Here is a 16,728-nt window from a genome sequence, read left to right as displayed (position 1 = left end):
TTCCTGGGGCTCCAGAGGGGCTAAGGCTCAAGGTGAGGAAACGAGCAAACTGGAGGACTGTGATGTCACTTTAAAGAGCAGGTAAGACATTGAGAGACGGAGGAAGGGCGGCATGCCAGGCAAAAGGACCAGCCAACCCAAAGTCAAGGAGGCAGGAAGGTGTCTGTTCTGTTAACCTATCTCGAAGCCTTCTTGACCACTGGGTGGCGCTGTCCAGCCTGGCGAGAAACCCAATGGGCTGTTGGTTCCCTATTTCCTGCCCACAGCCCAGGATAGTCTTCTCCTGGTCTGCGATGTTAGCTGAGGTTCTGGAATTCTGGTGCTGACAAGTTTCTGTGAGGCCAGCCCAGCCCATTGAGCCCTATTTCAATGACACCTCTAAAGCAGAGAGTGGCACTCGTCTGAGAGTTGTGGAGGAAGGTGGGGTCTAACCGGGGGCAAGTCTCTGGGGAAATCTTCGTGCTGTCAGATGAGACCTTCTAAGGGATGGCAGAGTCTGCTCCTCACCTAGTTTTGGATGGGGCTCCAAGTGTGTGGGAAAGGAAGGCTTCCTGGAGGAGGTGGTATTAAAAGATGTGATTTGTCAGTGGAAGAGAGAGGTGAGATTCTGGGTGGGAACGGAGGACTGGGCAGTTGCGCATGTCTGGGCAGTAAAGAAGATGAAATAGGTAATAGAATGAGACAACATTTCTTCACACATCTCATCTGTTTACTAGACATTTGTCGAACACCTGCCTTGATTTCAAGGACACGGTCTCCTGTGGAACTCACAATCTGGAGGGGGACACAGATCTGTAAGCAGAGAACTTTTGTGTGATACCTGAAAAAGGGGTTGGGAATGCCCAGAAGAGGCGTCTGACCCAGCCTGGAGGGAACCTAGGACAGCTTTTGTGATACAATAAGAAATATATCTGGACTTCCCTGGTGGTCCAGGGGTTAAGAATCTACCTGCCAATGCAGGGGTCACGAGCTCAATCTCTGGTCAGGGAACTAATATCCCACATGCCTGGGGTGCAACTAAGCCCAAGGGTCTCAACTACTGAGCCCGCTGCCACAACTAAGACCCAACACAGCCAAAAATAAAAGTATGTACAGGAATAAATGGAGCTTCCCAGGTGGTGCTAGTGGACCTGCCTGCCAGTGTAGGAGACATAAGAAACGTGGGCTTGATCCTTGGGTCAGGAAGATCCCCTGGAGGAGAGCATGGCAACCCACTCCAGTATTCTTGCCTGGAGAATCCCATGGACAGAGGAGCCTGGTGGGTTACAGTCTATGGGATCACAAAGAGTTGGATATGACTTAGCAACTTAGCATGCACACTCAGAAATAAATATTTAAAAAAATAATAAGACAACAGACCAAAAGTGGAGTTACTTATGGTAAGTCTCACAACACCTAACTCAGTCTTTTCTTTCTCTTTCTTTTTTAAAAATTTTTTTTTAAATTACGAAGGCATGGTAACACATTTACAGGAGACTTGGAAAATACAGAACAAAGTTACGTATAGCTGTTGGTGGTGGTTTAGTCACTCAATTGTGTCCGATTCTTGCAACTCCATGGACTGTAACATGCCAGGCTCCTCTGTTGTCCATGGGATTTTCCAGGTGAGAATATTGCAGTGGGTTGCCACTTCCTTCTCCAATTGTTCCACTATATATTACAAATTTTTAAAGTAGATAAGTTAAGATTTTTAGCTGGAGTTTCAATATCAAACTCTCAAAAATTAATAGAATGATTATACAGAAAAGTAGAAGGATATACTAGACCTGAAAAGCACTATGAACCAATTCAACATAATTAAAATTTATACAGTTTTCACACAACAGTAGGATACAAATTCTATTCAAGTTCCTATAGACTATAAACTAGGAGACACTGGAACATATCTGGGGACATAAAACGAGGTGCAAAAATTTCGTGGTCTAAAGGTATTGAAACAATACAGAGTCTGTTCTTTTATCACTGTGGAACTAGACCATTCAGGTATGACCTAAATCAAATCCCTTACGATTATACAGTGGAAGTGACAAATAGATTTAAGGGGCTAGATCTGATAGACAGAGTGCCTGATGAACTATGGACAGAGGTTCGTGACATTATACAGGAGACAGGGATCAAGACCATCCCCATGGAAAAGAAATGCAAAAAAGCAAAATGGCTGTCTGAGGAGACCTTACAAATAGCTGTGAAAAGAAGAGAAGCCAAAAGCAAAGGAGAAAAGGAAAGATATTCCCATCTGAATGCAGAGTTCCAAAGAATAGCAAGGAGAGATAAGAAAGCCTTCCTCAGCGATCAATGCAAAGAAATAGAGGAAAACAACAGAATGGGAAAGACTAGAGATCTCTTCAAGAAAATTAGAGATACCAAGGGAATATTTCATGCAAAGACGGGATCGATAAAGGACAGAAATGGTATGGACCTAACAGAAGCAGAAGATATTAAGAAGAGGTGGCAAGAATACACAGAAGAACTGTACAAAAAAGATCTTCACAACCCAGATAATCACGATGGTGTGATCACTCACCTAGAGCCAGACATCCTGGAATGTGAAGTCAAGTGGGCCTTAGAAAGCATCACTACGAACAAAGCTAGTGGAGGTGATGGAATTCCAGTTGAGCTATTTCAAATCCTGAAAGATAATGCTGTGAAAGTGCTGCACTCAATATGCCAGCAAATCTGGAAAACTCAGCAGTGGCCACAGGAGTGGAAAAGATCAGTTTTCATTCCAATCCCAAAGAAAGGCAATGCCAAAGAATGCCCAAACTATGACACAATTGCGCTCATCTCACATGCTAGTAAAGTAATGCTCACAATTCTCCAAGCCAGGCTTCAGCAATACGTGAACCGTGAACTTCCAGATGTTCAAGCTGGTTTTAGAAAAGGCAGAGGAACCAGAGATCAAATTGCCAACATCAGATGGATCATCGAAAAAGCAAGAGAGTTCCAGAAAAACATCTATTTCTGCTTTATTGACTATGCCAAAGCCTTTGACTGTGTGGATCACAATAAACTGTGGAAAATTCTGAAAGAGATGGGAATACCAGACCATCTGACCTGTCTCTTGAGAAACCTGTATGCAGGTCAGGAAGCAACAGTTAGAACTGGACATGGAACAACAGACTGGTTCCAAATAGGAAAAGGAGTACGTCAAGGCTGTATATTGTCATCCTGCTTATTTAACTTATATGCAGAGTACATCATGAGAAACGCTGGGCTGGAAGAAACACAAGCTGGAATCAAGATTGCTGGGAGAAATATCAATAATCTCAGATATGCAGATGACACCACCCTTATGGCAGAAAGCGAAGAAGAACTAAAGAGCCTCTTGATGAAAGTGAAAGAGGAGAGTGAAAAAGTTGGCTTAAAGCTCAACATTCAGAAAACTAAGATCATGGCATCTGGTCCCATCACTTCATGTCAAATAGATGAGGAAGCAGTGGAAACAGTGTCAGACTTTATTTTTGGGGGCTCCAAAATCACTGCTGATGGTGATTGCAGCCATGAAATTAAAAGACACTTACTCCTTGGAAGGAAGGTTATGACCAACCTAGATAGCATATTTAAAAGCAGAGACATTACTTTGCCAACAAAGTTCCATCTAGTCAAGGCTCTGGTTTTTCCAGTGGTCATGTATGGATGTGAGAGTTGGACGGTGAAGAAAAGCTGAGCGCCGCAGAATTGATGCTTTTGAACTGTGGTATTGGAGAAGACTCTTGAGAGTCCCTTGGACCGCAAGGAGATCCAATCAATCCATCCTAAAGGAGATCAGTCCTGGGTGTTCTTTGGAAGGACTGATGTTGAAGCTGAAACTCCAATACTTTGGCCACCTCATGCAAAGAGTTGACTCATTCGAAAAGACCCTAATGCTGGGTAGGATTGGGGGCAGGAGAAGGGGACAACAGAGGATGAGATGGTTGGATGGCAGCACCAACTCGATGGACATGGGTTTGGGTAAACTCCGGGAGTTGGTGATGGACAGGGAGGCCTGGCGTGCTGCGATTCATGGGGTCACAAAGAGTCAGACACGACTGAGCAACTCAACTGACTGAACTGAATTATGTCAGAAATCAATGTCAAAAGATATTTAAAAATAACCCACCTATTTTCAAGTGCAATGTGACATTTATTAATACCAAGGGAGATTTTTGCCTTAGCCAGTGAAAGCCTCAATAAAGCCTAACTCAGTCTGCATGACAGTTTCAGCTGTTTCAGAAATGAAATCTTAAACCAGCCAATCAGGAATCATCTGATAGACCCCCCCCCACCTTCCCTTTATTGGAAAGTAACCTTGCAATGACCCACCCACTTTTTTGCAGGTACAACTTCCTTGACCCTGCTCCTGTCTGCCTAGAAAACCTCTAGCCTTATACAGCACTTCAGAGCTCCTTTCTGTCTGCCAAATTGGATGCTCCCTGATTCATGCATCATTGGATAAAGCCAACGAGATCTTTAACATATAAGCAGTTGCTTTTTTTTTTTTTTATACAGGTCTGATGTGGTCTCCAGGTGGATGGCGTCAGAACTGCCTTCAGTCAGCAGGACCTCCCGTTGGAGTCAGGTGAGACTTGGAGAATGGCTCGAGGATGCTGGAAAATACTCTGGAGCTTTCTTTAGGTCATGTTCTAGGGGAAAGGTTACATCCTGAAGGAATGGTTATTCAAGAGAAGATGGGACAGGGTGGTTGGAGAATGGGTGTTTTCTGTTCGGGCAAACAGCACGTGCAGAGGTCAGGAAGTGAAAGAGAATGTGGCTTCCTAGAGGAACGGAAAGTTTTTCAGCAGGCCTCTGCAGCTCCAGGAGAGAAAAACGGGGTGGCCAGTTCAGAATCCAATGACGAAATATTGAACACCAGGCAGCATGTGTTAGTTGCTCAGTTGTGTCCGACTCATTTTGACCCCATGGACTGCAGCTCCTCTGTCTATGGGATTTTCCAGGCAAGAATACTGGAGTGGGTTGCCATTTCCTTCTCCAGGGGATCTTCCCAACCCATGGATTAAACCTGGGTCTCCCGCATTACAGGCAGATTCTTTACCAGCTGAGCCACCAAGGAAGCCCTACAAGGCAGAGGTTTATAATAAACGTAGTAGGAATAGCCCATCCAATAGAGTGTCTTGTCTCACCTTCCTGAGAGGCTGGTGTTCCAACTCTGCTGATGTGTCTTTGGAGATGGGAAAGCCACCCCCTTCCCAACTGTGTCTCTAGCTCTGAGGCCATCAGTGGTGTGTCTCCTCAACTCCTGAGCCTCAGTTTTCCCCATATGAGAAATGGGGACACAGATCATCTTAGTCCATTCAGACTGCTCTAACAGAATACCATAGACTTCTGAGGGCTTAAGCAACCAACATTTATTTCTCACAGTTCTGAAGGCTGGAAATCTAAGATCAATGTGTGAGGGGACTGCCCTGGGAGTTCAGTGGTTAAGAATTCACCTTTCAATGTATGGGACAGGGGGTTCGCTCCCTGATCAGGGAACTAAGATCCCACATGCCATGGAGCAACTAAGCCTGAGCTTAGAAACTAAGTTAGAGAAAGCCTGCCCAATACAACAAAGAGCCCACATGCTGCCACAAAAACCCAGTGCAACCAAAAAATAAAATAAATTAGATCAATATGTGATGAGATTTGGCTTTTGGTCTACTGAGAATTTTGTGTTTTTGTGTGTGTGTGCTCAGTCGTGTCCGACTCTTTGTGACCCCATGGACTGTAGCCCATCAGGCTCCTCTGTCCATGGGATTCTCCAGGCAAGAATACTGGAGTGGGTTGCCATTTCCTCCTCCAGGGGATCTTCCCAACCCAGGGATCGAACCCATGTCTCTTTCACCTCCTGCATTGCAGGCAAATTCTTTACCACTAGCACAACCTGAGGATATGCCTCCAGATTCATGGAAGACCATCTTCTTCTGGCTATGTCCTCAGGTGGCAGAAGCAGGGAGAGAGCTCTCTGGTGTCTCTCTTTAAAAAAACATATATATTTATTTATTTATTTGGCTGTGCTGGGTCTTAGTTGCAACATGTGAACCCTTGGTTGCAACATGTGGGATCTAGTTCCCTGACCAGGGATTGAACCAGGTAGTCCTCTGCATTGGGAGTTTGGAATCTTAACCACTGGACCACCAGGGAAGTCCCTGGGATCTCTTTTATAAGAGTGTTAATCCCATCCTTGATCTAATTACTTCCCAAATACCCCACTTCTGAATATCATCTCATTGGAGATTAGGTTTCAAAGTAGGAATACCGAGGTGGGGATGTTGGACACAAGCATTCCTCTGTGATACAGACCTACCTCACAGGTCTGTCATGAGAAAAGTTAGGTCTCTTGGCACCAAACAGTTGCCCAATAAAATTCACTTCTTTCTCTCCTTTAAAAAAACTTTTTTTGGCCATAGCATGTGGGATCTTAATTCCCCAGCTAGGGATCGGACTTGTGTCCCCTGCCCTCGAATGCACAGTCTCAGCTACTGGACCCCCATGGGAGTCCCATTCCTGCTCTTTACAGAGCAAAAATTCCTCCAAACCACCTTGAACATGCTGCATAGCTGAATCTCCTGTGCTCTGTCCAACCATCCCACCAGCACTGCTCACTCTGGTTGTATCACTACTTTTCCATCAAGAATATACAAGTGATGGGATTTCCCGGGTGGTCCAGTGGTTAGGTAATATTCATTGGAAGGACCGATGCTGAAGCTGAAGCTCCAGTACTTTGGCCACCTGATGCGAGGAGCTGACTCATTGGAAAAGACCCTGATGCTGGGAAAGATTGAGGGCAGGAGGAGGGGTGGGCGACAGAGGATGGCATCACTGGCTCAATGGACATGAGTTTGAGCAAACTCCAGGAGATAGTGAAGGACAGGGAAGCCTGGCATGGTGCAGCCCATGGGTGGCAAAGAGTCAGACACAACTTAGCAACTGAACAACAACCAGTGGTTAACACTCTGTGCTTTTGCTGCTAAGGGCGTGCATTCAGTTCCTGTTTGGGGAGCTAAGATCCTTCAAGCTACATTGTGTGCCCCTCCCCCAAAATAAACTTAAAAAGAGAAAGAGATAAAGGGAAAAAACAATATACAAGTAATAATTCATTTATTATCATCTTTGAATTGCCCACTACTTGCTAGTCAGTGTTCTTAACACTGGGATGTAGCAGTGAATAAAACAGAATTGGTCTCCTTCCTCTGAACAGCTGGCTCCAGCTGTTTTTATAAATAGTTTAGTGAAACTCAGCCCCACCCAGCCACTGATACATATTGTCCCAGTTTTTACAGGGGTACAGTGGAGTAACTGTGGCAGAAGTGACACCCAGAATATTTGATATCTGGTCCTTTTCAGAAAACATTTGCCAGTTTTTGGTCTAGAAGTTTACCTTCTGGGTGAGACAGCTAGGTTCAGAGTTTTGAACCTGAATCTTGTCCTCTTCTCTGTTTTTCTTGTTGTTGTTGTTCAGTCACTCAGTTGTGTACGACTCTTTGTGACCTCATGGACTACAACACACCAGGCTTCCCTGTCCTTCACTATCTCCCAGAGTTGACTCAAACTCATGTCCATTGAGTCGGTGATGCCATCCAACCATCTCGTCCTCTGTCACCCACTCCTCCTCCTGCCCTCAATCTTTCCCAGTATCAGGGTCTTTTCCAGTGAGTCAGCTCTTCGAATCCGGTGGCCAAAATATTGGAGCTTTAACTTCAGCTTCAGTCCTTCCAGTGAATATTCAGGACTGACTTCCTTTAGGATTGACTGGTTTGATCTCCTTGCTGTCCAAGGGACTTTCAAGAGTCTTCTCCAACATCACATTTCAAAAACATCAACTCTTTGGTGCTCTCTTTCTCTTAGACTTCTCAGTTAAGAGATGCAAAACTATCAATTCTCAACCTGCACTCCAATGGGTATTTCTTGAGCTGGTTTGAATTGAGGGACACAGCTATCAATGAAAATGATGTGCTTGGGATTACACTGGTGGTCCAGTGGTTAAGACTCTGTGCTTCCAATGCAGGAGGTGTGGGTTCCATCCCTGGTGGGGAAACTAAGATCCCATATGCAGCAGGGCATGACCAAAAACTAAAAAAAAAAAAACCTATATAAGAAAAGAAAATGATGTGTTTTCATGGATCAAACCCCAGCATTTATAAGCTGATGGATCATGGACATTTGATGTGACCTTTGAACCTCTGTTTGTGTGTGTGTACTCAGTTGCTCAGTCATGTCCAACTCTTTACAACCCTATGACTGTAGCCCTCCAGGCTCCTCTGTCCATGGGATTCTCCAGGCAAGAATACTGGAGTGGGTTGCCATTTCCTCCTCCAGGGGATCTTCCCAACCCAGGGATCGAATCCACATCTCTTTCACCTCCTGCATTGACAGGCGGATTCTTTACCACTGCACCACCTGGGAAGCCCTTGAATCTGTTTGCTCTTAGGTAAAATGGGGACAGTAGTAGCTGTGTTGTGGAGATTTGCTGAGATCGTGTCTGAAAAGCATTTAGCACAAAATAAGTGTTGAAAGAGTGATGACAGGATTTCCACTGGTGAGAATGCAGAAATTTCCCAAAGACCCTCCTTTTCACGGTGATAACTAGAAGACCCCATACTTTTCAATAGAACTAGTCAGAGTGGTAAATGCAAGAAAGCCTCGAGAAGCTGGGCTTCAGAAATAAAAATGAGCCCTTCAGGGACTTCTCTGGTGGTCCAGTGGTTAAGACTCTGTGCTTCCATTGCAGGGAGTACAGGTTCGACCCCTGGCCCGGGAACTGGGATCCCACATGCTATGTGGTGTGACCTTTTTTTTTTTTTAAATTAACCGAAAAGAACCCCTGGTAGGTGAGCCAAGACCAGTTGCAGCTTCTATACCAGGGGACAGGCAGACACAAGCTCTGGGTATGGACAGGCTTACATGGATGGAGAGGTGTTTTGGGGACAAGGTAAATCAGCCAGTTCTTAGATGACAAAAGGAAGCATTCAAAATGGCGGCCACTAGAGTGTTGAAGTCCAGACTTGGGGAGGAGAGCATCCTAGTGGAGAGATGAGTGGTATGAGATGTCAGAGCCCAGTGAGGTAAGAAGGACAACAACATGAGGGCCTGTCTGCCTGGCTGGAGGGTGTCAGTGCCCAGTGTATCTACACAGTATAAGGGTTGGTGATGGGAAAATGGGGTTGGCTATATATATGGTGGGATTGATGAAATAAGTAAATAAATACATTCAGGATAATGGGCACCAGGTTTCCCACCATCAGAGAAGAGTGTTACAAAGATGAATGGAGTGGGAATTCCCTTGTGGCTTAGTAGCTAGGATTCCAGGCTTTCACTGTCATGGCCCTGGTTCAGTCTCTGCTTGGGAAACTGAGATGCCGAAAACTCTGTGACCAAAAAAAAAGAATGGAGGGTAAATTAGAAATGAACTCTACTGTATTTAGTGTTGGTGTGAACCCATGGTTTTCAATAAATATGTGTGTGTGCTTAGTCACTCAGTCGTGTCCAACTCTTTGTGATATATATATAGAGAAATATGCTAACAAAGATCCGTCTAGTCAAGGCTACGGTTTTTCCAGTAGTCCTGTATAGATGTGAGAGTTGGACTATGAAGAAAGCTGAGCACAGAAGAATTGATGATTTTGAACTGTGGTGTTGGAGAGGACTCTTGAGAGTCCCTTGGACTGCAAGAAGATCCAACCAGTCCATCCTAAAGGAGATCAGTCCTGAGTGTTCATTGGAAGGACTGATGTTGAAGCTGAAACTCCAATACTTTGGCCACCTGATGCGAAGAACTGACTCATTGGAAAAGACCCTGATGCTGGGAAAGATTGGGGGCAGGAGGAGAAGGGGACGACAGAGGGTGAGATGGTTGGATGGCATCACTGACTCAATGGACATGAGTTTGAGCAGGCTCTGGGAGGCCTGGCGTGCTGCAGTCCATGGGTCAAAAAAGAGTTGGGCACAACTGAGCAACTGAACTAACTGATAGATAAATAAATGTGTATGTATCTGTTTTCTTGTCTGTCTACTCAGAGGTCCTGGGATCAATGACACCCTAGTAACGATGCATTTAGCACTCAGGTCTTGGTTTCTGAATGCCATTCTCCACTTAAAAGCAACCAGGTCTCTTTTGGAAAATGGGTGATTCCAGGGTTTGGGCAAGGAAAGTCTGATCAGCAAAAAACTGATAAGCACATGTCAAATGGACACAGAGTCAGAGTGAAAGGCTCCCACTAGCCAAATCAAAGACACTTTAAGCATCAAAAAACAGAAAAAAAAAAAAAAAAGGAAATGTCAGCAAAAATGGCAGAGTAAAAATTTTGCCCTTCCATGGAAGCAAAGGAAAAACTGCAGAATTTGTCAGAATCAACACTTTGAGTATGCTGGCAATCAACCAAAAGCTTACAGTAATTCAGGGAGTATTTAGACAAGAAATATGGCTGAATCTCAATAAAGAACAGTGAGCTTGGTGGAATTTTAACTCACCCTAGTCCCATTCCCCACTCTCCAACCCAGAAATAGCTTTACAGACTCACAGATGTAGAGAATAGATTTGTGGTTGCCAAGGGGGTGGGGAGGATTGGGAGTTTGGGATTAGCAGACGCAAACTATTATATATAGGATGAGTGAATAATAAGTTCCTACTGTAGAGCCCAGGGAGCCTTATTCAATATCCTGTGATAAACCATAATGGAAGAGAATGTGAAAAAGAATGTGTATATGTGAATAACTGAACCACTTCGCTATACAGCAGAAATTAACACAACATTGTAAATTGACTATACTTAGATAAAATAAAATTTAAAAACAAGATAGCCTTAAAAAATAACAGGTCACATTTCTGGTACAGGAAGAAAACTGGAGTCAGAGCTCTTATAAAGCCTCGTTCCCAAGGAATAGTATTACGTGATCTATCTAGTGGTTCCCTGGAAGACCACCCTTGAAAAGATTGTCTTTCACTGACCTCACTCGAACTTGCCCAGTGCTAAAAACCTCTCCCCAGGGGGTGTCTGTCAAACATTTTAACATCACAGCTCCCTGAGGTGGTGGATAACAGCTGGGGCAAATAATAACCTAACCAAAAAGTCTTAAAAGGAAAAGTTAAGGAATGAGATGTCCCAAGGGGCTTTGAAAGGGCTTCCCAAGTGGCTCAATGGTAAAGAATTCACCTGCCAATGCAGGAGATGGAGGAGACAAGGGTTCAATCCCAGGATCAGGACAACTCCCTGAGGAGGAAAGGCAACTCACTCTAGTATCTTTGCCTGGGAAATCCCATGGACAGAGGATCCTGGTGGGCTACAGTCCACGGGGTTGCAAAGAGTTGGACACAACTGAGAGACTGAGCATGAACATAAGAGGCTTTGAAAAGTTCCAGCATATTCCTGGGAATCTGGAAGGCCACATGCACGTGAAGGGCTCTGTGCATACCCAGGAAAGATCTGACAAGTTCCTAAGCTCTTAATTCTGGCTGACTTTGAGGCTCCAAGAAAGCGGGAAGTGGCGGCTACGGCTGGGCTGCAAGCCTCCTGACTGAGTGTTGACTGTGTGTCAAAACACACAGAGACCCTGGGTGAAGACTGGGAGACTTTTAGTTTCAGATTTTCAAGGAAGTCTGTTCAATCACTAGCTAAACACCAAGCTAAGTAGAGATTTAAGTGATCGTATATGACAGAGAATAGAGAACTTTGCAGAATTAGTTCAGAAAAATTATTAAATAAACAAGAAACAACTACTATGGAAAATAACAATGACAACAAACCTTCAGGAGGAGGTAGAATATGATATCCATAGTTCCCATATTATATTACAAGGCATACCTTGGAGGTATTGTGAATTCTGGTTCTAGCCCAATAAAGCAAATATTGCAATGAAGCAAACCACATAAATTCTTTGGTTTCTCAGTTTACATAAATGTTAACACTGTAAATCAATTCTTCTTTTTTTTTTAAAAAAAAGAAGAAATTATTTAACACAAAAAAGGTAGTAACAAAGGAACTGAGGAATAAAAAGGAAATAAGACATATGAAAAACAAATAGCAAAATGGCAGATAGAAAGTCTACCTTATCAGTAATTATGTTAAATACAAAAGGGTTAAATTCTCCAACTAAAAGGTAGAGATTAACAGAAAGAATAAAACATGATCCCATTATACGCTGTCTACAAAAGACTCACTTTAGATTAAGGGAAAAAAGATAGTTATATATATTCAGTTGAATCAGATAGGGTCCATATAGAAATAAATTGGAAGTTCAATACACAAAGTTTCAAAGTGACTGTCTATATTATATTTAGTAGTTACAAAGGTGGGGGGGAAGTAACCTCTTTGTGTAGTGGTTAAGCAGGGATTGAGGGGTCAACTCCCAGCCCCACTGCTTTTGAGCTGTGTGACCTCAGGCAGTTCCTTGCCCTCTCTGTTTCTCAGTTTCCTCATCTGTAAAGAAGAATAGTAACTACCTTTCTCACAGGGCTATTGTGAGAACTGTTAGACCACCAGGAACACACTGTGGTTAATAAATCTAGATTTATTACTTGTAGCAGTGAGGGAGAGCGCACACCAAGGAGAATGGTTGGCACCTGCTTATGTGCTGTTATTACTGAGTATTCATCGTTAGAATAGGCAGTTTATATCCATTACTAGTGCACTGTATTCAACCTCATAATTATAGTGTGAAGCAGGATTGCTATCATCCAGTCTCAAAGTCCTGTCCAACTCTTTGTGACCCCATCAACTGTAGCACTCCAGGCTTCCCTGTCCTTCACTATCTCCCAGAGTGCTCAAACTCATGACCACTGAGTCAATGATGCCCTCCAACCATCTCCTCCTCTGTCACCCCCTTCTCCTGCCCTCAGTCTTTCCCAGCATCAGGGTCTTTCCCAGTGAGTCAGTTCTTCACATCAGGTGTCCAGAGTATTGGAGCTTCAGCTTCAGCATCAGTCCTTCCAAGGAATATTCAGGGTCAATTTCCTTTAGGCAGGCTAATTGTCCCACTTCGCAGGTGAGGAAACGGAGGCTCTGGAAACGTAAGGCTGAAGGTACCAGAGTTGGATAGGGGTTGGAATAGTGCCTTCTGGCTGCAAAGTTGACTGCTCAGCCTCCACCCCACCCTAAGTGACCTCTTCTTTAGTTGTGTCAGCCGCTTCATGTCTCCCCAGATTTTTCTGAGAGGAAGTGTTATCCCTGTCGTGTTCCTCATTCTTTGTGAGTTGAGAAAGAACAGGTCTGAGGAGGGGCTACGGAGGGAAATATGTGAGGTTATAAAAACCATAGTCCAGAGAAGAGTTGGAAAGAGGAACAGAAAGGGGAGAAGGATGGCAGAGATGTATGAACCCAAGGAGCCAGATGACTCTGGTGAGGCTGGACCCCCAGTCTGGGGTGATGTTGGGGATGACAGGGCCCCAGGGTCCTGATGGTGCTGGGGCCTGGCATCCAGCTTGCAACTCTGAGAGCAGGGCTCAGCAGACTTCCAAGTTCAAGCGCATGCGCTCTGTTCTATCCAGAGGAGGAGACATTTGGGGGCCAGAGACTGGCTGAGAGACACCCTCGACTACTACACAGTTTGAGGAGCTTGCCAGGTACTGGAGTGCTTGGTTCAGGAGCAGACAGCTGGGGGGAAAGGGAGCGGTTAGGGGGTGGAGTGGGGGCAGAGTCTCCCCCCAGCCCCAAGCCTCACCCATCTGCTGGTCCTGCAGAGTGTCTGACCTGGGCCCCTCTGCTTCTCCTGTTGCTCCTCTTCGTCTCACTGGGTTTCTTCATGCTCCAGCTGACCACTCTGGTTCAAGGTGAGTGAGCATCTAGGGGCTTGGGGTCCTCGGTCCCTTCGGGTTTTCTCTCTGGGATGGTCTTTGCCCTTTTCCACAGTCCCCAGACTTACTAGGGCTGCGTCGTTCAGGCTCTGTGTCACCTCCTGTGTGACCACGGGCCAGTAACTCTCCCTCTCTAAGTCTGTCTCCTCATGTGAAAGGCAGCTCATCCTCCCCGTGGGGAGACCTTGAAAGCAGATTTGGCTCAGGGTCAGTGCTTAAAGGGGGGAATTCTCTGCTCTGTTGTAGTTTCCAGGATCCGGTGTCTGCAAAGAGATTCGGGAGACCGTGAGAACAACAGCCTGGATAAATGGCTGGACACCAGGTTCCGGAGTCTGAGTAGGGAGGGGGCTCTGGGGCTGTATGGCTGTGGACAAGCCACCACTGCCAGGGGTGGAGGAGAGAGGGCAGGAGTGGGGGAGGGGACCGGACCCCTGAAAGAGGTCCTGGTGAGCTGGCGATGTTGGACAAGTCACTCTCTAAGCCTCAGTTTTCTCGTCTGTGTGATGGGCTCTCCAGGTCACCTGACATCCACGCATGATGTTCTCATGGGGCCCTCTGCACCACACACACACAGTAGGTGCTTAATAATTGACGTCCTCTCCCTCCAGCTGAAGTTGCACAGAAGCAGATGCAAACAAACCTGGAGGAGATCCTACAGCGCCTGACCCGGATGAATGCCACCCTGGGTAAGGGACCCACACCAAGGTCAAGAGGAAGTCACAGGATGGTGGGTGGGGGCTGGGCCACACCTGCTGCAGCTGCCAGGCTGAGGAGGGCAGAGTAGAGCTGGGGTGTTCCTCATGCGTTCTTGAGGAACTGAGCTGACAGCTGAACAGAAGGGCCTAGCCCCTGGGTTCCGAAGATCTGGAGCCTAGGAGCCAAGCAACCTCTCTGTCCCAACTCCACCCCTCCTCCCCAGCTGGCCTGTGCCATCCTTGTCCTCAGAACTGGGAGTTCTTCGGCGGCAGCTGCTACTTCTTCTCCTGGACCCAGAGTGACTGGAGATCTGCCGTCTCCGCCTGTCTGCTTATTGGGGCCCACCTAGTTATCATCGAGAGTACTGAGGAGGAGGTGGGCTGGGCAAGGTCTTCTGAGAGGCTGGGCCATACCGCCAGGTCAACAAAGAACCTTCTGCCTCCCTCTTCTGCCCTCTGAGAGATGGGCGGCTGGAGGTGGGGCAGGGGGTGGGATAGAGAGGTGAGATACAATCAGGGAAGGCCTCTTAGAGGAGGAATCATAATGGACTCAGGAAGGTCATGTGAGAGAAGAACATGGATGAGACGAGCCCATGTATGGACAGAAAGGGAATTCAGAGTGCCCTTGAGGCCATATACAATGCATGTTATCTGAGACACAAGTTAAGACATATCCACATGTGTATTACATTAACACACATCCACAACTTCCATGCACATGTGAACACATACAACTTAAGTAGGGCCTCTAGGCTAGACTGTGAGAAGAACTTCTGTGGGAGGCAGGGGACCATGGAGATGTGGGCAGACATGGGATGTGTGGCATTCAGGGGTCTTCCTCCTGATACCCCTCTCCCCACCCACCCCCAGAAATTCCTGAACTTTTGGTATGCCAGAAATAATAAACCCACCTGGATCGGCCTCAGTGACCACCACAGTGAGGGTTCCTGGCAGTGGGTGGATGACAGTCCTGTCCAACTCAGGTAACCTCCCAGTGACAATGGCCCAGGAGAGGTGGGCAGGAACTCAAACCAAGGGTGCTCAAACTCTGGACTGGAAAGCATCACCTGAGAAGCTTGGTGAAGATTCAGAGTCCTGCCTTCATCTGGGGGTAGGGGGTAGGAGTTGGGTGGGAGTCTGATTCTATAAGTCTAGGTACAGGCCCAGGAATCTGCATTTAATTTTGTGTTAGTGTCATCACTCAGTCGTATCAGACTCTTTGCGACCCCATGGACTGTAGCCCACCAGGATCCTCTGTCCATGGAATTCTCCAGGCAAGAATACTGGAATGGGTACCCTTTTTCTTCTCCAGGGAATCGTTCCAACCCCAGGGGTCAAACCTGGGTCTCCCACATTGCAGGCAGTCTTTACTATCTGAGCCACCAGGAAAGCCCACATTTAACTTTTCCAGAACTGATTCTGGTGGGTGTGGTGTTCGAACCCACATTTCAAAAACCCTGCCTCCGAATTCCTCACCGGCCTCTGGCTGGTATTTGACAATTTGCTGTCAAAGTCCAGGGACCAGCCCCTCAAAAATTGGGAGTGGGCACTGGGTGGAGTAGGGGTCTCATAGCGCTGATGCGGTTCACAGCTTCTGGAAAAAAGGGGAGCCCAACAACCACGGAGATGAGGACTGTGTGGAACTGCACAACGATGGCTGGAATGATGGCAGATGTGTTACAGAAAACCCCTGGATCTGTGAGAAGCCCTCGGCTCCCTGCCCAGACCTGTGAGGGATGCTGCCTCCACCATCCCAGCTCGCCCCGCCCCGCCCCCGATCCCGCCCCCGATCCCGCCCCGTTAGCAGAGATCAGCCAACTGGAACATGCACTCTGAAGATTCCTCTTGGGCTCCACCCCTTCCTGTTTTCCGCTTTGGTGAATGCCCATCCCGTAACTATTCAGAAGACTTTGAGATCCTCTAAGACCAATCTCTCCACAAGCTATAGACCATTTTTCTTCGTCTGTCGGTAGGCTCAGCTCCCCCTCTGTCCCACCATGATATCCCCTTAATAAAGTCATACCTTGCATTATGTGTCCCATTGAACTTATTTTTGTTCCTTTGCCACTGTTTGAGTTACTGTAGTTTGATAATCTGTTTGATGCACCCGAGGACGTTGTCTTTTTTCAATATGCTTTTCTCTTTTTTTGTGTATTTGATTTCCCAGATACCGTTTTGTTTTGTTTTTTTGACTGGACCACATAGCGTGTGAGATCTTAGTCTCCTGGCCAGGGATAGAACCTGTATTTCCCTCCCCCTGCATTGGAA

The 16,728-nt window shown here is 46.2% G+C and overlaps 1 protein-coding gene across 1 annotated transcript; it reads left to right on the top strand.

Annotated features, from left to right (window-relative positions):
* The first annotated feature begins 13,232 nt into the window (after window positions 1-13,232).
* On the top strand, window positions 13,233-16,489 carry CD209 (CD209 molecule). The gene is made up of 8 exons (XM_081499215.1): window positions 13,233-13,310; window positions 13,460-13,534; window positions 13,652-13,741; window positions 14,012-14,101; window positions 14,374-14,451; window positions 14,685-14,836; window positions 15,331-15,443; window positions 16,052-16,489. The coding sequence occupies exons 1-8, from the start codon at window positions 13,271-13,273 to the stop codon at window positions 16,191-16,193; spliced, it is 780 nt and encodes a 259-aa protein (XP_081355341.1). The 5' UTR covers window positions 13,233-13,270; the 3' UTR covers window positions 16,194-16,489.
* Window positions 16,490-16,728: the final 239 nt, after the last annotated feature.

This window comes from Giraffa tippelskirchi, chromosome 6, assembly GCF_054371585.1.
Source record: "Giraffa tippelskirchi isolate mGirTip1 chromosome 6, T2T-mGirTip1v1.2.pri, whole genome shotgun sequence".
Classification (NCBI taxonomy): Eukaryota; Metazoa; Chordata; class Mammalia; order Artiodactyla; family Giraffidae; genus Giraffa; species Giraffa tippelskirchi.
Note: the sequence above shows the minus strand (reverse complement) of the source record. Positions and strands in the feature narration are given on the sequence as shown.

What these genes read in the sequence shown, in the direction of transcription:
- CD209 (XM_081499215.1), top strand. Translation starts at nt 13,271, where the DNA reads ATGGCAGAGATGTATGAACCCAAGGAGCCAGATGACTCTG. An exon ending in CCGGATGAATGCCACCCTGG is followed by an intron (nt 14,452 to 14,684) that starts GTAAGGGACCCA and finishes CCTCCTCCCCAG; the next exon opens with CTGGCCTGTGCCATCCTTGT. An exon ending in TCGAGAGTACTGAGGAGGAG is followed by an intron (nt 14,837 to 15,330) that starts GTGGGCTGGGCA and finishes ACCCACCCCCAG; the next exon opens with AAATTCCTGAACTTTTGGTA.